The 22,380-nt window shown below is 37.7% G+C and overlaps 1 protein-coding gene across 6 annotated transcripts in view; it reads right to left on the bottom strand.

Annotated features, from left to right (window-relative positions):
- CEP70 (centrosomal protein 70) overlaps positions 1–22,380 on the bottom strand; it is a 104,079-nt gene that overhangs the window by 55,473 nt on the left and 26,226 nt on the right. For 3 of the 6 annotated variants that reach the window (XM_036092152.2, XM_036092153.2, XM_036092147.2), the window contains exons 3-4: positions 2,274–2,398; positions 105–195 (exon numbers count right to left, since the gene is read on the bottom strand). In XM_036092152.2, the coding sequence (XP_035948045.1) occupies positions 105–195; positions 2,274–2,288 (106 nt within the window). In that variant the 5' untranslated portion in view covers positions 2,289–2,398. Of the gene's footprint in view, positions 1–104; positions 196–2,273; positions 2,399–4,238; positions 4,330–22,380 lie in introns of all 6 variants that reach the window. The other 3 variants (XM_036092151.2, XM_036092146.2, XM_078071276.1) reach the window with 2 other exon arrangements.

Here is a 22,380-nt window from a genome sequence, read left to right as displayed (position 1 = left end):
AAAAAAATTTTAAGATAGAAAGTTCTACAAGGAAAATTTTTTACCATAACAAGAAAGAATAGGATCTAGCAAGAATAGGAATAGCAAGAATAGGATCTGATTACCTTTAAGATCAGTTCTTTTGACTAGAGACAAAGGTTTTAGGCCATGCCTCATCAACAGCACATTTATGCTTTCCCATTCTGCTTCTTCCCGCTGTAATTATAAGCAGCAAGAAAAGGATCAACTTTAACATATAAAGTGAAGAAACACCCCCTCGAATATAATTTCCTTGTTTTCAAAATAATGGAACTTTTTCTCCAAAGTTTTTTAATATGAATTTCTTATGCACATATAACGATTAAAATTAAAACAAATTTCTAACAAAATTAGCAGACCAAAAAGAATGCAAATAAGCACAAATAATTACATTATATAATTCCATACTCATATGTATGGTCTTAATGGATAAATTAAAATAAAAACACCAACACCTTGTAATTTCAGTGAACCAAACAGACCTTAGTTTTTTTTGTTTAACTGAATCACACCAAGCCCTACTCAAAAGAAACAGCTGCGGGGCGCCTGGGTGGCTCAGTCAGTAAAGCATCTGACTTCAGCTCAGGTCATGATCTCAGAATCGTGGGATCAAGCCCCACATCCGGCTGCCTGCTCAGCGTGGAGTCTGCTTCTCCCTCCCCTCTGACCCAAGGTATAAAAAAAAAAAAAAAAAAAGAACAGCTGCATATTAGGTCATATTAACTGACTAGTAAATGAAATACAAGTCACTCAGAAACAAGTATCACTTAATGAGTAGGGTCAGAAAAAAAAAAAATCAAAACATCTGAATGGTCAAGACCAATAATGCAGATAGTCCCTTGTATAATGGACAAGGTCTAACTATAAAAAGGAGTCTGTCCATCTAGGTAACTGATTCTAGTAGAATCACTCTGAAAGACACTCCCAAGTTTTATATCCCTGATTCTAAATAAGTACTTACACCATAAACCTGAGAGGGGAACCCTAACTCTCTAGATTAAGTAAATAAAAACATATTAATGGAAAGAAAAAGGTAAATACAATATTGTACATACAATACAGATAAGAATAAAAATAGAGATGGTTTTTTTAAATTAGACATTTAAATCCATGATAACAGTTTATAAGTCTTTTAAATGAATTTGAAATCACTGTGTGAAGTGACTTACTTTTTAAGTTATTAATGTATATTTGTAAAGGCAATTTGGGTGAATTTTCAATCAGTGTTTAAGTGCTTGAAAAATAAAATTTATACAAGTTTTCACTAGCGATGTATAGTATTAAATACTGTAATAGCTTAAAGATTAATAATTTAGGCAAAAGACAAAATATATATAAAAGTATTACCCTCCACATCTAAATGCCCCTAAACATTAAAGAATCTCTCAAGACAAAAAAGGAACAAATTACCCTTATGACTATGATAGCACTATTACTAACAGCACCAAATCTTTCCTTTTGACTGCTGACTTTTTCTTCACCTTCTTTATCCTTTCCACACTTCTTTTCCCTCCTACACTCTTTTCCCTTATTCATGTTGTAGGTCTTCTGGTCACAAGATACATGACCCAGAATTAAAATTATTGAAGATATCTGGTTTAGGAGCCAAATGTGTGAACATCTCAGTGTCTACTATGACTCATAAAAACCAAGTACTCTGTAAATAATGTCACACTTTTTTTTTAAGATTTTATTTATTTATCCGACAGAGAGAGACACAGCAGGAGACGGAACACAAGCAAGGGGAGCGGGAGAGGGAGAAGCAGGCCTCCTGCCGAGCACGGAGCCCGATGCGGGGCTCGATCCTAGGACCCTGGGATCATGACCTGAGCTGAAGGCAGACGCTTAATGACTGAGCCACCCAGGAGCCCCAGTGTCACACATTTTGAATGATCAAATGATATATATATAGTGTTCTGATACCTCTTTTGAGAGAAAGAATAATGTAACTGTTTAAAAATTCTTGAAAAGAGCTAAGAATGATATTTTCTAAAGTATGTGCTACAGAACACTAATGAAATGTTCATGAGATTAATGTTAAATAAACAGGAAATACTGTATGCTAAAGCCTCCTTAGGAATAGTATTGTGAAGTCTCAGAATAATGAAATCATTAAATAATCTTTAACCCAACATTTCCCAAAATTATTTTACTAAAGAATCCTTCTAAGGATTTTTAAGATTTTTCACATATGTAGATGTAGTATTCTTTGGCACATACTTCAAGAAACACTGGCTCAAATATTTTAAGTTTACCTGTTTTTCAGTCATGAGTGTGTTTGATGATTTACTGGACTCCTAGGCTTTAGGGGCTGCTGGAGATATAGTATCTTTTGTGAAATCAGAAGAAGTAGACTGGCAAGAAAAAATATTCACGTTGCCTAAATGAAAAAAGAAAAAGTGCAATAGGTGTTAAAGGAAATATTTAAAAGAACCTATAACTCTTAGGCAATTTAAGCCATTCCTGTGTCAAAACTTGTATGACTTCTTAGAAGGCTGATCTTAAGAATGATTAGAATAAACGCTATCCTAGTTCTCCTCTAGAAATAAAACATTATGGGTTTTACACACACACACACACACACACACACGATTTGTTTTAACTAAATGTACAAAGCATGTGCTACTAATAAATAAACTGCTCTCTTTTGGAAACTGCCTCCTGAAAAACTAAAAAAACCGTACCTGACCCAAAGTTACAGGCCAGTTTAACAATTCACTGGACTAACTCCAAGGGTAAATGCAGTGCCACTTTCTTAGGTAGTCTTTATTTCTAAGTAGATCAGAAGCTAGCAACAAAGGATTCTGTGTGACCGGCAGACACAAAAATTTATATCCAGTCTACCCTACCATCACTTCTTCTTGTTATCTAAGACTCTATCATCCTATAGGAAAAAAATTTCTTGGATTGTTTGACATGTAGGTATAATTCCTCCTTTCAAGAGGCACAATCACACACATTCATTAGCATCATGAACTTTTAGATCTTTAGCAGACCTTGGATATTGTTTAATCCAAAATCCCTAGCTGTTCATAGCTGGCAGAGAAACATACGGGAGAGCTGGAGCAATACAACAGGTACAACCATCTGACACCCACGCAGCTGAAATGATCTTCTCAGGATTAATAAGAAAAGAAGTAGGCCTCCTGGCTGCCAGGTCAGTATTTCTTTGAAAGCATCCTTCTCCCCTTTTATGCTGCTTCAGATAGCGAAATCCAACTAAACAATTTACCAGTCACCCTTAAGTCTGGTCTACGGGGTGTAGTCTTTCCACTTTATTTTCAGATAAACCTAATAACATGTTACAAATTCTCAAATTCTGCCACTTTTGTGCTTGGTATCATACTATTTCCCCTTTAAGCTTTGGTCTCTTTCAACAACTCAGTCACCCACAATGTTAATCCCTCCTGCTTTTACAAATCTTTCAGCTAGTTTTAACTTTTCATTAGAGAAATTTTCAGAAATACACAAAAATAGAGAAAGAGTATAATAAACCCATGAATACAGCTTCAGTGAAAGCCAGTATTCTTCCATTCTTATTTCTTCTTCACACACTTATTTCAGTATACATCTCTAACAAATACAAATTTTTTAAACACAATTTCAATACTATTATCACACCAAATAAAATTAATAATTTCTTACTATCACTCAATACCTAGTCCAGGTTCAATTTTTCCCAAAATGTCTTTTTTATTTTTTTTCCAAATCAGGATCCAAACAATGTTCACATGTGGCACTCTAAAGTTTCTTTTAATCTACAGCAGTCCTATCCCCTCTTTTTTTGTTGAAAAAATAGGCCATCTGTCTTGCAAAACTCCCCCTATTTCAGATTTGGCTTACTGTATTCTTGTCTTTTAGCCTATTTCTCCATCCCCTATATTTCTTGTAAACTGGTTACATCTAGAGGCTTTATTAGATTCAGGTTCAGTATTTTCTGGCAAGAATACTTCAGAGGTGGTGCTGTGTTCATCCTACCATATCACCATCAAGGGTCAATCAGCATTTTAAACTGGGAAGAATACACCCTTATAGACCAGACACAATGGTGGTAGATATCAATGTAAGATACTCCCCCAAAGAGTGTGGAGCCACATATTCTGACAATCTCCCTAACTACCACACTGGACCTCTTTCAAATCGTCAAAATGTCATCTTTCTCCAGATTCAAGGCCTGGCCACTCTTACCCTATTCTTCACTTAGTTAACTTATACTTGACCTTCAGATCCTGGCTCAGATTTCTTTCTTCAGGAAAAACTCCCCTAATCCCATGACCAGATCAAGTCCTCTTGTTATATGTTCCTGTAGCACTATAAAGAGTAAAGTATAGCAGTTTAGCATTCAGAGTCAGATAGCCTGAGTGACTACTAGCTTAACTATTTATTAAACTATATGACATTGACAAACTCATTAACCTATTTGAGCACTGATTTCTTCATCTGTAAAAGAAAGAATACAGTAATACTTACACCTTATGGGTTAAATTAAGTCAGACAAGTAGAAAGTACTTAGAATGAGATACCTGGCATACAGAAACTTATAGATAAGTGGCAGTTGTTACATAAAAAGTATGCTAAACAAAATGGATCTTACCTAATCATACCATGATGTATTAGCTTAGATGTTTTCTACAAATTACCCAGATAATGACCTCATACATCTGTTTTACATAAATATGTCTAGGTAAGACTAAATTCCATGAGATAAGTAGTCTACTTTTGGTAATGGTGGAGTAGGCAGCTCTGTCTCCAAAGGGCAACAAAAAAAGCTGAACAAAGTACATTAAATTCAGGGCGCCTGGCTGGCTTATATGGTAGAACACGGAGCTCTTTATCTTGGGGTCGTGAGTTTGAGCTCCATGTTGGGGGTAGAGGTTACTTAAAACTAAAAAAAAAAAAAAAAAGACATTAAATTATTTTTCTTACAAGCATTAAAGGACTAACACAATAACGAGGAATTACCAGGCAAAAAATCGAGGAGATGAGAACCCACGTTTTCCCTAAAGGCATTTGGAAATCCAAAGAAAGAGCTGTAAGAAATGCCACACCCCACCCCCCCATTTAAAATTGTTTCCTGTAAGGACTAGAATGCTCAGGGTAAGGGTTAACTAGAAGTAAACTATATGTCCCATTAACTGAAACCTGGTTTCCTCTCCTCTGAGTCATCCAATATCTCAAGAAGGTCTCAAATTAAACTTTCATGGGGCACCTGGTGGCTCAGTTGGCTAAGCATCTGCCTTCAGCTCAGGTCGTGATCTCAGGGTCCTGGGATCAAACCCCACTTTGGGCTCCCTGCTCAGTGGGGAGTCTGCTTCTCCCTCTTTTTGCCCCTCCCCTGCCCTGCTGTGCTTGCTCTCTCTCTCTTTCTAATAAATAAAACTTAAAAAAAAAAAAGTGCTTCCATGCGCCTGGCAGAAGCAAATGAAATCTTCTCTGGAAAAAGGCCTTAAATTATCCCCACCAAAAAACATTTCAAATACAACATCCAGCAAACAAAGATAACCAAGGCATACAGAGACAGAAATAACAGTCAAAAAAAAAAAAAAAAAAGAAATAACAGTCAAAAGAAACCAACTAAGAAAGAAGGACTTCTGGTATTGTAATTATTAGGCAGAGACAATAAAACAATTATGCTGACAATGTTCAAAGAAATAAAAATCAAAGCTTGAAACTTTTGGCAGAGAACTGTAAACTGAAAAAGAAACAAAACAGATTTGAAAAAGAATAAAAATTTAGAACAAAAAATTACAATAGCTGAAAGTAAGATCTCAAATCACAGGCTCAACAGTAGATTAGAAAGCAGAAGAGAAAATTAAATGAACAAATGAAGGGAAGGTAGAACAGACTCCATCTTTTTAGTTCTCTATGCTACATTCAGGAAAACACAGCAGACATTCTACTTCAAATGGAGAGGATACATGCATAACTGGCATCCAAGAAATAGAGAAAAAATGGAAAAGCAGGATTTGAAGACATAATGGCTAAGAAGTTTTGAGAGCCAATGAAAGACATAAATCCACTGATTCTAGAAGCCCAGCAAATGGCAAACAAAACAGAGAAAAAAAAATCACACCTAGGCACATCATATTAAAGTACAGAGAAACAAAGACAGAAAATCTTAAAAGCAATTACAAAAAAAAAAGATTATCTTCAAAGGAGTAACAGTTGAAATGTCAGCTAAATTCTTAGCAGTAATAATGGAAACTAACAGTGGACTAATATATACGATGTGCTGAAAGAATCGCCAATCTAAAATTCTAAATCTAGTGAAAATATCCACTAATAATAAGGGCATAAGACATTTTCAAACAAACAAAACAAATCTGACATCTATTCTATAAAAAATTCTAAAGGAGATGCTTCATGCAAAAGATTCCTTGATTAAAAAGGCAAAAATGCAGAAAGGAATAAAGAGCAAAGAAATGAATACTGTAAAGAAACACTGACTACATAAAATAAGGTCTTGTGAAGATTTAAAAAGATAGCTAAGGGGCCCCTGGGTGGCTCAGTTGGTTAAGCATCTGCCTTTAGCTCAGGTCACGATCCCAGGGTCCTGGGATCAAGTCCCACATCAGACTCCCTGCTTGGCAGGAAATCTACTTCTCTCTCTCCCTCTGCCCCTCCTCCCTGCTCGTGCTCTCTCTCTCTCGCTTGCTCTCTCAAATAAAGAAATAAAATCTTTAAAAAATAAATAAATAAAAATAAAATATAGCTAAAATGCACATAACAAAATGTATTAGCTGGGAGTAGGGTAGAGTAACAGTGTTCTAATTTTGTTTATAATTCAGGAGGAAGATAAAGGTATCTCTTAATATCAGTATTTTGCAAAATAAGGATGTTTAAGAATTTCTGGAATAGCCACTAAAGAACAGAACTCAAGTGTGTAATTTCCTAAAAGAAAAAAAAAAAAAAAGGAACCATGAGGATGAATAAAAATAAATCTAAAAGGAGAGAAACAAAGAACAAATAGAACAAAAGAAATATTTAAACTCACATCAGTAATTATATCAAATGTAAATAGATTAAATGCTCCAGTTAAAGGAGAAAGACTGTCAAGCTGGATTAAAAAAAAAAAAAAGTCAAACTACATGTTTTTAAAGGAAAAAAGACAACTAAAATATTAAAAAGCCATATAAAATATAAATATACAAAATGGTAAAAGTAAAAGAATAAATAAAGGATTGATGGCATGGTAACAACAAAGTTTTTTAATAAAACAAAAGCAACTAGGTAACAAAGAAAAAAACCGAAGAACAGTATTTGCATCAAAACATAGTGACAAATTATTCCCCACAAACATCAAAATATAAGTGGGTGGGGATAAATCACTAAGAACTGCAAGCTGTCAGCATCTGTGTAAGAAAACAAACAAAAAGCAACAGGCAGTATTTAAGTCATAAAAACAGGAGGATTCCCAAATCATTAGTATTCACTAATATTCACTATTGCACTAATACGATAACAGGTGAATCTGGAAGGGGTTTTGCCCTTGTGCCATAAGAAGGACTGCAGCTGCTAGAGTCCTATGAACACTCAAAACTGACATGCAAGAACTCCACGACAGGGCCCACAGTTAGAAGAAACTTCTGGGAATGGAACCAAAATTGAGCAAGACAGGGACAAGAGAGAGGAAGGGAAAGTTGAGACCAAAGTGGATTGGGTAACAGACCCAGGAAATCTCAGAAAACAACCTGCCATATTTTTTAACACTACACAAAAGCAAAGAAGAGAGAAGTCTGAGAAATCAGAAAGGCTTTCCTGAATTCTGTCCCATTGTAAAAGTTCAGAAGGAGAGGATTCTGGGAAGAATGCAGAGTAAAGAGTACCAGGAATTTGTCTCACCATGTAGACAACAATTACACTGGCAGATTCTGTCTCAAGTAACTATTTTAGAACTCTGTGGAGTCTACTGAGGTTTGCAAATTCCAGAGAAAACTAGAATGATAATTTGTGGTTAATTACAATTTTAGCTCTTAGCACAGTAACAAATACCCATTCCCCACCCCCATTCCCACAACTGGCAGCTGTACACAGCATACCAGGAGCAGCTTACCCCCAGTTTGTGTAGGGTGAGCAAAAAGAATCCTTTGCTCCAAATATCAGCGTTCTGTGATCTGATCAGTGATTACTGCTTCTAACTTCAGAGAAGTAAAGAAGCTAAAGTGACTTCCAGGAATTTTAAAGGGCCATGATCCTTTTCTTCTCCCCTTCATTGTTCTGTCTTGCCCCTTTTGGGAGCCAGACATTAAAGACTACACAATTAAAAGCAAATGCACATTTGGGAAATTGGAAAGTCACGGCACATGCTGAGGGAAAAGTGCAAGCTGAAAAAAACCTGAGAAGACCTTAAGTTTACACCTCAGGTTGATCCTTGGCACAGAGACAGCCTATAACAATCAAAAACAAAAACAAAACCCAGCAAACCTTGGTGAAGGAGAAGAATCTGATTTTCAGAATTACCACATTATTAGATTCAAATGTCCAGTTTCCAACAAAAAAGTAACAAACATGCAAAGCATCAGGAAAGTATGGCCCATTCAAAGAGAAAAAAAAATCAACAGAAACAATCCATGGGAAGGAAAGAAAAAAAAAAAAGGAAGACTTGATGGCAGATCTACTAGACAAAGACTTTTAAACAATCATCTTAAAGAAGTAAAGGAAGATGTGAAAACAAACAATATATGAACAAAATGGAAATATCAATAAAGAGATGAAAAACCTAAAAAGAAATAAAAAAGAAGGGCACCTGGGTAGCTCAGTCAGTTGAGCATCCAACTCTCGGTTTTGGATCAGGTCATGATCTCGTGGTCATGGGATCAAGCCCCACGTCAAGCTCCCCACTCAGTGGGTAGTCTGCTTGAAAGATTCTCTCCCTCTTCCCCTCCCCCCACTCTCACACTCTCCCTCTCTAAAATAAATAAATAAAAATCTTTAAAAAAAAATAGGGGAAGGAAAGAAAAATAAGATAAAAACAGAGAGGGAGGCAAACCATAATAGATTCTTAAGGATAGGAAATGAACCGAGGGTTCCGGGAGGGGAGGGGGTAGGGGGATGGGGTAACTGGGTGATGCCAATGAAAAAGGGCACTTAATGTAATGAGCACAACTTGATGTATTGTAACTGATGAATCATTAAATTCTCCCCTGAAACTAATAATACACTATATGTTAAGTAAATTGAATTTAAATTAAAAAAAATTTTTTAAAGAAAAAAAATTAAAAAAAAAAAGAATTACATAAGTTTATGTTTTGGGGCACACATGTATAAACATGTGATCGTGTAACATCAACAACTGAAAGAGGTGGGGATGGAACTGTAAAGAGCAGAGTTTTTGCATGTTATTTAAATTAAGCTGTTATAAATTCAAATTAGAGTGTTATAATTTGAGAATGCTAAATGTAATTCTCATAACAACAAAGAAGACAGTGATAGAATATATACAAAAAGAAATAAAGGAATTAAAATATTTCACTCAATAACATCAACTAAACACAAAAAGGCCAGTAATACAGAAAATGAGGAACAGAAAAGCTGTAAGACAATATAAAAAATAGCAAAATGACAGAAATAAGTCCTTACTTATCAGCAATTACTTTAAATGTAAATGGATTAAACTCTTCACAGATTGGCAGAATGGATAAAAATATGATCCAACTATATGCTATCTAAAACAGAGTCACTTTAGATCCAAAGACACAAAGAATTCAAAGTGAAAGGATGGTAGAAGATATTCCATGCAAATAAGAACCAAAAGAGAGCAAGGTGGCTATATTAATATCAGACAAAACAGACTTTAAATCAAAAAATATTACAAAAGATAAAGGACATTACATATTAATAAAAGGTTCAATACAGCAAGAAGAAATAACAATTATAAAAAGTATACACTTATTAACAGACCATCAAGGCACATTCAGCAAAAGTTGACAGAATTGAAGGAAGAAATCGTTCTATAATAGTAGTTGGAGACTTTACTATGCCACTCTCAATAACAGAACAACCAGACAAAAGATAAGTAATGAAACAGCAATTGAAAATAAGCCAGATCTAACAGATTTATAAAGAACACTCTACCCAACAAAAACACAAGACACAGCCTTCTCAAGTGTACATGAGACATTTTCCAGGACAGAGCATATGTTAGGGCACAAATTAAGTCACAACAGATTTTAAAAGATAGATCATACAAAGTATTTTCTCAGACCACAACAGGATAAAGTTAGAAATCAGTAACAGAAGGAAAATGGAAAACAGAGAAATCTGCGATAATTAAGCAATACACTCAACCAAACAATGGATCAAAGAAGAAATCACAAGGGAAATTAGAAAATACTTAGAGGGGCGCATGGGTGGCTCAATCAGTTAAGTGTCTGCTTTCAGCTCAGGTCACGATCTCAGGGTCCTGGGACTGAGCCCCAAGTCGGGCTCCCTGCTCAGCGGGGAGTCTGCTTCTCCCTCTGCCCCTCACCCCTGCTCATGCTCGTACTCTCTCTCAAATAAATGAAATCTTAAAAAAAAAAAAAAAAAGATAAAGAAAAAGAAAATACTTAAAGATTAAGAAAAACAAAAATAGGGGCACCTGGCTGGCTCAGTCAAAACATGCGACTCTCGATCTCTCAGGGTCATGAGTATGAGCCCCACACTGTGTGTAGAGATTACTTAAATAAAACTCAAAAACAAAAACAAAATAAAAAACACAACATACCAAAACTTATGGGACTCAGTGAAAGCAGTGCTAGGGGGGAAATTTATAAACATTTACATTAAAAAGCAAGAACAGGGGCGCCTGGGTGATGCAGTCAGTTGAGCATCGGACTCAGTTTCAATTCAGGTCACGATCTGAGGGTTGTGAGACTGAGCCCCACGTTAGACTCCATGCTCACTGCAGAGTCCGTTTGAGATTCTCTCTCCCTCTGCCCCTCCCACTAATGCTCTCTCTAAAATAAATAAATCTTTTTAAAAAGTAAATAAATAGGGGGGCAGAGCAAGATGGCGGAGGAGTAGGAGACCTGGATTTCTCTGGTCTCAGGAATTCAGCTGGATAGGGATCAAACCATTCTGAACACCTACGAACTCAGCAAGAGATCGAAGAAAAGAATAGCAATAACTCTCTGAACAGAAAAGCGACCACTTTCTGGAAGGTAGGAGGTGTGGAGAAGTGAATCCGAGGTGATATTAGGGAGGATAGATGGCGGGGGAGGGGGTCTCCGTTGGCCGCTTCTGGCAAGTGACAGAGCAGCGGAGCACAAAATCATAACTTTTAGAAGTCTGCTCTGCTGAGGGATGTCGCTCCAGTGGCTAAGTGGGGGGTGGAACCCTCACTGGGACAGTGTGGTCTGAGGACCCTCGGGGTCACAGAAAGACTGGGGGTGCCTGAGTGCGACAGAGCTTCCAGGTATCTGAGCGGGGAAGCCGGCTGCAGACACGGAGCCGAGGAGTGGGCTCTCAGCTCGGGGTTGCCATAAACCGTGATCCGCGGCACAGTCGGGCCACTGCTCCTCCAGCAGGGACCCAACAAGCGGCAGATCCAGTGAGACTCCCCTACCTCCCCCGGGAGGAGCGGCGCGGGAGCGCACCACAGGGATCTGCTGGGTTTGGAGACTCCACACGGGGTCGGGTGCCAGAGATAGAAACGCTCTATCACAGGCAAGGTGAGCACGGAGTGCGGTCAGAGACCGGGGAGACGGGCGTGATTGACTGCTTTTCTCTGGGAGTGCACTGAGGAGCGGGGCCCTGAGTTCTCGGCTCCTCCGGGGTGGAGATTGGGAGGCTGCCATTTTCACTCTCGTCCTCCAAAGCTGTATGGAAAGCTTGCAGGGAACAAAAGCTCCGGAGAGCAAACCCGAGCAGATTACTTAGCCTGGAGCCGGCAAGGGTGGGGCAATTCCGCCTCCAGCAAAGACATTTGGGAACCACGGCGACAGGCCCCTCCCCCAGGGGACCAGCAAGAACAGCCAGCCAAGACCAAGTTTACCGATCAATGAGAATGGCAGAACTCCAGCGCTAGGGGAATAATGCACATAGAATCCATGGATTTTTTTACCATGATTCTTTAGTCTTTCAAAGTTTTTTTTTTCTTGACTTTTTTTTTTTGAATTTTTCTTTTTCCCTTTTTCAACCAACATCTTATCAATCCCTTTTTTAAAAAACATTTTTTTCATTTTTAGAGTCAAATTCTATGCCTTCATAGTAGGTACCCTTATTTTTGGCATATATATATAAGTTGTTCTCTCTAAAATTTTGAGATAGTTTCTTCTAACAGATCAAAATATACCCTAAATCTCTAGTGTATGGCTTTGTTCTAGTCTCCTGCCTGATCACATTCTCTCCCTTTTTTTTCTTTTTTTTTAAATCCTCTTCTTTCTTTTTTCAAACTTATCAATTCCTTTTATAAAATTTTTTATAATTTTCATCTTTACAGTCATATTATATTCCATCCCTTCCTCATAACAACCCTTATTTTTGTACCTATATAAGTTTTTCTTTCTTTAAAATTTTGGGAGGCACTTTCTTCTAACAGACCAAAATATGCCCCAAATCTAGTGTGTGGCACTAATCTATGCACCAGCCTGATCACATTTGATCATATTCTGGTTTTTTTTGTTTTGTTCTGTTTTTGTTTGTTTTTATCTTTTTCTTTTTCTTTTTTCTTTCTTTCCCTTTCTTTTCCCCTAGTTTCAGGTCTTTTCTGATTTGTTTAGAGTATATTTTCTGGGGACGTTGTTAGCCTGTTAGCATTTTGACTCTCATTCATCTATTCTCCTCTGGACAAAATGACAAGACGGAAAAAATCACCTCAACAAAAAGAACAAGAGGTAGTACCGACCGCCAGGGACCTAATCAATACGGACATTAGTACGATGTCAGACCTAGAGTTCAGAATGACGATTTTAAAGATACTAGCTGGGCTTGAAAAAAGCATGGAAGTTATTAGAGAAACCCTTTCTGGAGAAATAAAAGAACTAAAATCTAACCAAGTCGAAATCAAAAAGGCTATTAATGAGGTGCTATAAAAAATGGGGGCGCTAACTGCTAGGATAAATGAGGCAGAAGACAGAATCAGTGATATAGAAGACCGAATGATGGAAAATAAAGAAGCTGAGAAAAAGATAGATAAACAACTACTGGATCACGAGGGCAGAATTCGAGAGATAAGCGATACCATAAGACGAAACATTAGAATAATTGGGATCCCAGAAGAAGACGAAAGAGAGAGGGGGGCAGAAGGTCTATTGGAGCAAATTATAGCAGAGAACTTCCCTAATTTGGGGAAGGAAACAGGCATCAAAATCCAGGAGGCACAGAGAACCCCTCTCAAAATCAATAAAAATAGGTCAACACCCCAACATCTAATAGTAAAACTCACGAGTCTCAGAGACAAAGAGAAAATCCTGAAAGCAGCTCAGGAGAAGAGATCTGTAACCTACAATGGTAGAAACATTAGATTGGCAACAGACCTATCCAGAGACCTGGCAGGCCAGAAAGGACTGGCATGATATATTCAGAGCACTAAATGAGAAAAATACGCAGCTAAGAATACTATATCCAGCTAGGCTGTCACTGAAAATAGAAGGAGAGATAAAAAGCTTCCAACAAACAAAAACTAAAGGAATTTGCAAACACGAAACCAGCCCCACAAGAAATATTGAAAGGGGTCCTCTAAGCAAAGAGAGAGCCTAAAAGTAACAAAGACCAGAAAGGAACACAGACAATATGGAGTAACAGTCACCTTACAAGCAATACAATGGCACTAAATTCCTATCTTTCAATAGTTAACCTGAATGTAAATGGGCTAAATGCCCCAATCAAAAGACACAGGCTATCAGAATGGATAAAAAAACAAGACCCATCAATATGCTGTCTGCAAGAGACTCATTTTAGACCCAAAGACACCCCAGATTCAAAGTGAGGGGGTGGAAAACCATTTACCATGCTAATGGACACCAAAAGAAAGCTGGGGTGGCAATCCTTACATCAGACAAATTAGATTTTAAACCAAAGACTGTAATAAGAGATGAGGAAGGACACTATATCCTACTTAAAGGCTCTATCCAACAAGAAGATCTAACAATTGTAAATATCTATGCCCCTAACATGGGAGCAGCCAATTATATAAGGCAATTAATAACAAAAGCAAAGAAACACATCGACAACAATACAATAATAGTGGGGGACTTTAACACCGCCCTCACTGAAATGGACAGATCATCTAAGCAAAAGATCAACGAGGAAATAAAGACTTTAAATGACACACTGGACCAAATGGACTTCACAGACATATTCAGAACATTCCATCCCAAAGCAACGGAATACACATTCTTCTCTAGTGCCCATGGAACATTCTCCAGAATCGATCACATCCTAGGTCATAAATCAGGTCTCAACCGGTACCAAAAGATTGGGATCATTCCCTGCCTATTTTCAGACCACAATGCTTTGAAACTAGAACTCAATCACAAGAGGAAAGTCGGAAAGAACTCAAATACATGGAGGCTAAAGAGCATCCTACTGAAGAATGAATGGGTCAACCAGGAAATTAAAGAAGAATTAAAAAAATTCATGGAAACCAATGAAAATGAAAACACACCTGTTCAAAATCTTTGGGATGCAGCAAAGGCGGTCCTAATAGGAAAGTATATAGCAATACAAGCCTTTCTCAAGAAACAAGAAAGGTCTCAAGTACACAACCTAACCCTACACCTAAAGGAGCTGGAGAAAGAACAGCAAATAAAGCCTAAACCCAGCAGGAGAAGAGAAATAATAAAGATCAGAGCAGAAATCAATGAAATAGAAACCAAAAGAACAGTGAAACAGATCAACGAAACTAGGAGCTGGTTCTTTGAAAGAATTAACAAGATTGATAAACCCCTGGCCAGACTTATCAAAAAGAAAAGAGAAATGACCCAAATCAACAAAATCATGAATGAAAGAGGAGAGATCACAACCAACACCAAAGAAATACAAACAATTCTAAGAACATATTATGAGCAACTCTATGCCAGCAAATTAGATAATCTGGAAGAAGTGGATGCATTCCTAGAAATGTATCAACTACCAAAACTGAACCAGGAAGAAAGAGAAAACCTGAACAGACCTATAACCACTAAGGAAATTGAAGCAGTCATCAAAAATCTCCCAACAAACAAAAGCCCAGGACCAGATGCCTTCCCAGGGGAATTCTACCAAACATTTAAAGAGGAATTAATACCTATTCTTCTGAAACTGTTCCAAAAAATAGAAATGGAAGGAAAACTTCCAAACTCGTTTTATGAGGCCACCATTACCTTGATTCCAAAACCAACGACCCCATCAAAAAGGAGAATTACAGACCAATATCCTTGATGAACATGGATGCAAAAATTCTCACCAAAATACTAGCCAATAGGATCCAACAGTACATTAAAAGGATTATTCACCACGACCAAGTGGGATTTATCCCTGGGCTGCAAGGTTGGTTCAACATCCGCAAATCAATCAACGTGATACAATACATTAACAAAAGAAAGAACAAGAATCATATGATCCTCTCAACAGATGCAGAAAAAGCATTTGAGAAAGTACAGCATCCTTTCTTGATCAAAACTCTTCAGAGTATAGGGATAGAGGGGGTACATACCTCAATATCATAAAAGCCATCTATGAAAAACCCACAGCGAATATCATTCTCAATGGGGAAAAACTGAGAGCTTTCCCCCTAAGGTCAGGAACACGGCAGGGATGTCCACTATCACCACTGCTATTCAACATAGTATTAGAAGTCCTAGCCACAGCAATCAGACAACAAAAAGAAATAAAAGGCATCCAAATTGGCAAAGAAGAAGTCAAACTCTCACTCTTTGCAGATGATATGATACTTTATGTGGAAAACCCAAAAGACTCCACCCCAAAACTGCTAGAACTCATACAGGAATTCAGTAAAGTGGCAGGATATAAAATCAATGCACAGAAGTCAGTGGCATTCCTATACACCAACAACAAGACAGAAGAAAGAGAAATTAAGGAGTCGATCCCATTTACAATTGCACCCAAAACCATAAGATACCTAGGAATAGATCTAACCAGAGGCAAAGGATCTGTACTCAGAAAACTATAAAATACTCATGAAAGAAACTGAGGAAGACACAAAGAAATGGACAAACGTTCCATGCTCATGGATTGGAAGAACAAATATTGTGAAGATGTCAATGCTACCTAGAGCAATTCAATGCAATCCCCATCAAAATACCATCCACTTTTTTCAAAGAAATGGAACAAATAATCCTAAAATTTGTATGGAACCAGAAAAGACCCTGAATAGCCAGAGGAATGTTGAAAAAGAAAAGCAAAGCTGGTGGCATCACAATTCCAGACTTCAAGCTCTATTACAAAGCTGTCATCATCAGGACAGTATGGTACTGGCACAAAAACAGACACATAGATCAATGGAACAGAATAGGGAGCCCAGAAATGGACCCTCAACTCTATGGTCAACTCATCTTTGACAAAGCAGGAAAGAATGTCCAATGGAAAAAAGACAGTCTCTTCAACAAATGGTGTTGGGAAAATTGGACAGCCACATGCAGAAGAATGAAACTGGACCATTTCCTTACACCACACACAAAAATAGACTCAAAATGGTTGAAAGACCTAAATGTAAGACAGGAGTCCATCAAAATCCTAAAGGAGAACACAGGCAGCAACCTCTTCGACCTCAGCCACAGCAACTTCTTCCTAGAAACATCGCCAAAGGCAAGGGAAGCAAGGCCAAAAATGAACTATTGGGACTTCATCAAGATAAAAAGCTTTTGCACAGCAAAAGAAACAGTCAACAAAACCAAAAGACAACGGCCAGAATGGGAGAAGATATTTGCAAATGACAATGCAGATAAAGGGCTAGTATCCAAAATCTATAAAGAACTTATCAAACTCAACACCCAAAGAACAAAGAACCCAATCAAGAAATGGGCAGAAGACATGAACAGACATTTTTCCAAAGAAGACATCCAAATGGCCAACAGACACATGAAAAAGTGCTCAACATCGCTCGGCATCAGGGAAATCCAAATCAAAACCTCAATGAGATACCACCTCACACCAGTCAGAATGGCTAAAATTAACAAGTCAGGAAACGACAGATGTTGGCGGGGATGCGGAAAAAGGAGAACCCTCCTACACTGTTGGTGGGAATGCAAGCTGGTGCAACCACTCTGGAAAACAGTATGGAGGTTCCTCAAAAAGTTGAAAATAGAGCTACCCTACGATCCTGCAATTGCACTACTGGGTATTTACCCCAAAGATACAAATGTAGTGATCCGAAGGGGTACGTGCACCCCAATGTTTATAACAGCAATGTCCACAATAGCCAAACTGTGGAAAGAGCCAAGATGTCCATTGACAGATGAATGGATAAAGAAGATGTGGTGTATATATATACAATGGAATATTATGCAGCCATCAAAAGGAATGAGATCTTGCCATTTGCAACGACGTGGATGGAACTGGAGGGTGTTATGCTGAGCGAAATAAGTCAATCAGAGAAAGACATGTATTACATAACCTCACTGATAAGAGGAATTCTTAATCTCAGGAAACAAACTGAGGGTTGCTGGAGTGGGGGGTGGGGTGGGAGGGATGGGGTGGCTGGGTGATGGACATGGGCGAGGGTATGTGCTATGGTGAGCGCTGTGAATTGTGCAAGACTGTTCAATCACAGATCTGTACCTCTGAAACAAATAATGCAATATATGTTAAGAAAAAAAAAAAAGAAGATAGCAGGAGGGGAAGAAGGAAGGGGGGGAAATTGGAGGGGGAGACGAACCATGAGAGACAATGGACTCTGAAAAACAAACTGAGGGTTCTAGAGGGGAGGGGGATGGGAGGATAGGTTAGCCTAGTGATGGGTATTAAAGATGGCACGTTGTGCATGGAGCACTGGGTGTTATGCACAAACAATGAATCATGGAACACTACATCAAAAACTAATGATGTAATGTATGGTGATTAACATAATAAAAAAATTTATTTTCTAAAAAAAAAAATAAATAAAAAGAACATTTCAAATTAACAACCTAACTTTACAACTTAAGGAACTAGAAAAAGAACAAAAGCTAGCAAAAGAAAGGAAATTATATAAAGATTAGAGCAGAGATAAAGGAAATAAAGGAAAGCAATAGAGGGAAATCTGAAATAAAAAGTTATTTGAAAAAAATCAGCAGAATAGACAAATCTTTAGCTAAATGGACAGAAAAAAAGGAAAGAAGACTCAAATTATTAAAATCAAAAATGAAAGTGGGGACATTAAAATAAAAATTTTAAGAGAGCAATACAAAGAAAGAGAAAACCTGAACAGACCTATAACTCATAAGAAGATTGAATTAGCGGAACTGATGGCTTCACTGAGGAGTCTACCATTTAAAGAACTAATACCAATTATTCTCTAACTTTTCCCAAACTTGAAGAGAAGGGAATACTTCCCAATTCATTCTTTAAGCCCAGCATTACTCTAATACCAAAGTCAGACAAAGATAATACAAGAAAACTAAAAACCAACATTCGTTATCAACAGTGATGCAAATATCCTCAACAAAATACTAGTAAACCAAATTCAGCAGCATATTAAGAGGATTACACACCACAACCAAACAGGAGTTATTCCTGGAATGTAAGAATAGTTCCACCTATGAAAAGCAATCAATGTAATGGACTACATTAATGGAATGAGGGATAAAAACCACATGATCTTCTCAATTGATGCAGAAAAAGCATCTGACCAAATTGAACACCCTTTCATGATAAAAAACACTCAACAACCTAGGAAAAGAAAAAATCTACCTTGGGGCCCCTGGGTGGCTCAGTCAGTTAAGCATCCAACTCAACTCAGGTCATGATCTCAGGGTTGTGAGACTGAGCCCCCTGTCAGGCTCCACGCTCAGTGGTTAGTCTACTTGACATTCTCTCCCTCTGCCCCTCCCCACACTTACACGCACACACTCTCTCTGTCTAAAATAAATAAAATCTTTACAAAGAAAAAAAACTACTTAACATAATAAAAGCCACATATGAAAACGTAAAGTGAACATCATACTTAATGGTGAAAGATTGAAAGTTTTTCCTCCAAGATCAGAAACAAAGCAAGGATGTCCACATTCACCACTTCTATTTCATATAGTACTGGAAGGTCTAGCCAAAGCAATTAATCTAGAAAGGGAAATCTAGAAAAAGGCATCCAAATTGAAAAGGAAGAAGTAAAATTACCCATTTGAGGGTAATATAATCTTATATGCAGAACACCCTAAAGAGTCCACCAAAAAAACCAAAAACCTGTTAGAATAAATGAATTCAACAAAGTACTAGGATATAAGGTCAACACACAAAAATCAGCTGCATGTCTATACACTAACAATAAAGGGAAATTAAGAACACAATTCCACTTAAAATAGCATCAAAAGAAATAAAATACTTAAATTTAATTAAGGAGGTCAAAGACCTGTACAATCAAAACTGCAAAATATTGATCAAAGAAATTAAAAAGACAAATAAATGGAAAAACATCCTATGCTCATGGATTGGAAGACTTAATGTTAAGATGTCAACAGTGCCCAAAGCAGTCTACACAACCAATGCAATCCCTATCAAAATCCCAATGACATTTTTTGAAGAAATAAAAATCATTCTAGTCTCAAGGGACCACACAAATGGCCAAGACAGTCTTGAAAAAGAACAAATCTGGATGACTTATACTTCCTGATTTCAAAACTCACTGTAAAGCTACAGAAATCAAAAGTGTGGTACTGGCATCAAGACAGACATATAAACCAATGGAGTATAATAGAGAAGCCAGAAATAATCCCCCACATATATTGTCAAAAGTTTGTTGTTGTTGTTGTTGTTTTTAAGATTTATTTCTTTATTTTAGAGAGAGAGAGAGTGAGAGCAAGTGTGGGGAGGGGCAGAGGGAGAGAATCCTGAAGCAGACTGACTCCCTGCTGAGCAGGAAGCTCAACATAGGGCTGGGTCTCAGAACCCAGGAGATCATGACCCATGATCATGTGAAATCTGTGCCAAAACCAAGAGCTGGAGGCTTAACCTACTGAGCCACCCAGGCACCCCGAAAAGATTTTCAACAAAAATGCCACAATCATTCAATGGAGAAAGTATAGTGTCTTCAACAAATGGCTCTGGGAAAACTGGACATCCACATGCAAAAGAATGAAGTCGGACCCTTACCTAACACCATATACAATATTAACTAAAAATGGATCAAAGACCTAAACATAAGAGCCGAAACCATAAAACTCTTAGAAGAAAATATAGGGTAAAAGTTCCATGACACTGGATTTGGCTGTGATTTCTTGGATATGACACAAAAGGCACAGAAAACAAAAGAAAAAACAAACTGGACTTCACAAAAATTAAAACTTTGGTGCATCAAAAGATACTATCAACAGAGTAAAAAGGCAATCCACTGAATGGGAGAAAATATTGCAAATCATATATGTGCTAAGGAATTAATATCCATAATATACGGAGAACTCCTACGTTGAACAATAAAAAAAAAAATCTGACTAAAAAACGGACAAAGAACTTGACATACAAATGGCCAATAAACACCTGAAAAGATATTCAACTTCACTACCTATTAGATAAATGCAAATCAAAACTACGATGAGATACCACCTCACATCCATTAGGCTACTATCAAAAAAACAAAGAAGTACCACGTATTGGCAAGAATGTGGAGAAACTAGAACCTTTGTGCACTACTGGTGAGAATGTAAAATGGTACAGCCACTGTGAAAAACAGTATGGTAGTTCTTCAAAAAAAATCAAACAGAATTATCATATGATCCAGTAATTCTACTTGTGGGTATATACTCGAAAGAATTAAAAGCATGGTCTCAAAAAGATATTTGTATTTCCATGTTCACAGCAGCATTATTCACAATAGCAAAAATGTGTAAGAAACCCAAGTGTTCATCAACAGATGAATGGATAAGCAAAATATGATATAGCCATACAATGGAATATTATTCAGCTTTAAATAGGAAGGAAATTTTGACGTATGTTGCGACATGAGTGAACCAAGAGGACGTTAGTCACAAAAAGACAAATGCTAAATGATTCCATTTACATTACTTAGAGCAATCAAAATCATAGCAACTGAAAACAGAATGGTAGTAGCCAGGGCAGGGCCTTGGGGGACAGGAGACTTAATGTCTAATGGGTTTAGAGTTTCAGTTTTACAAGATGAAAAGAGTTCTGGGGTGCCTGGCTGGCCCAGCTGGAAAAGCATGCAACTCTTGATCTTGGGGTTGTGAGTATGAGCCCCACCACTGGGTGTAGAGATTGCTTAAAATAAATAAATAAATCTTAAAAAAAAAAAAAAAAAGTTCTGTAGATGGATGTGGGTGATGGTAGCACGTTATGAATGTATGGAATATCACTGAACTAACTGTACACTTAAACAATGGTTAAGATGGTTATAGTTTAAGTTCTAACAGTTATTTTTCTTTTTTGTAATGCAAGTGCCTGACTTAAGCTTTGATTGTGAAGGGATCCATTTCAAAGAAGCATCCATTTCAAAGATGGCTCTCTCCAATAAACAAAGTGCCAACCACAAGACTAGATAAAGAGCCAGGCCACCTCCCCCAACTGAGGCTCCTTTGTTTTAGAGATCTTGGCTGATTTCGATAACTGGACATTTGAGCCACTTCGTTTTTTTCTTCCACACTTTACATTCCCTCTCTTCTGTTTTAAATGCACCAATAAAGAGTGAGCCTGCAGAACCATGCCTGGAAGTGTGAAGGAAGATGGTAGAGTAGGAGGATCCTGAGTTCACCTTGTCCCACAGACACACTGAGGCAACAACCACAGCTATGCAACTAACTCTGAAAATGATGTGAAGACTGACAGAACAGATCTTCCACAGCTAGTCATAGAAAGCCACACAGAAACGGGTAGAAAGGGCAGAGATGCAGTTGGGAACCAACCCCCTGGTCAACTAACCACAAACAGAAGGGATATCACAAGCATGAAGAAGATGATCAGACTCCACACCAGTTAACCCCCTGGAACTGGGAACATTGGGAAGACAAATCGGCTTAACATCTGGCTTTGAGGGGCACCTGGGTGGCTCAGTCGGTTACGTGTCTGCCTTCAATCAGGGAAATACAAATCAAAACCTCAATGAGATACCACCTCACACCAGTCAAAATGGCTAAAAATTAACAAGTCAGGAAACGATAGATATTGGCGAGGATGCGGAGAAAAGGGAACCCTCCTACACTGTGGGTGGGAATGCAAGCTGGTGCAACCACTCTGGAAAACAGTATGGAAGTTCCTCAAAAAGTTGAAAACAGAGCTACCATATGACCCAGCAATTGC

Source organism: Halichoerus grypus, chromosome 1, assembly GCF_964656455.1.
Source record: "Halichoerus grypus chromosome 1, mHalGry1.hap1.1, whole genome shotgun sequence".
NCBI classification, from domain to species: domain Eukaryota; kingdom Metazoa; phylum Chordata; class Mammalia; order Carnivora; family Phocidae; genus Halichoerus; species Halichoerus grypus.
The sequence above is the reverse complement of the archived record's forward strand: the minus strand, read 5'-3'. Positions and strand labels throughout refer to the sequence as shown.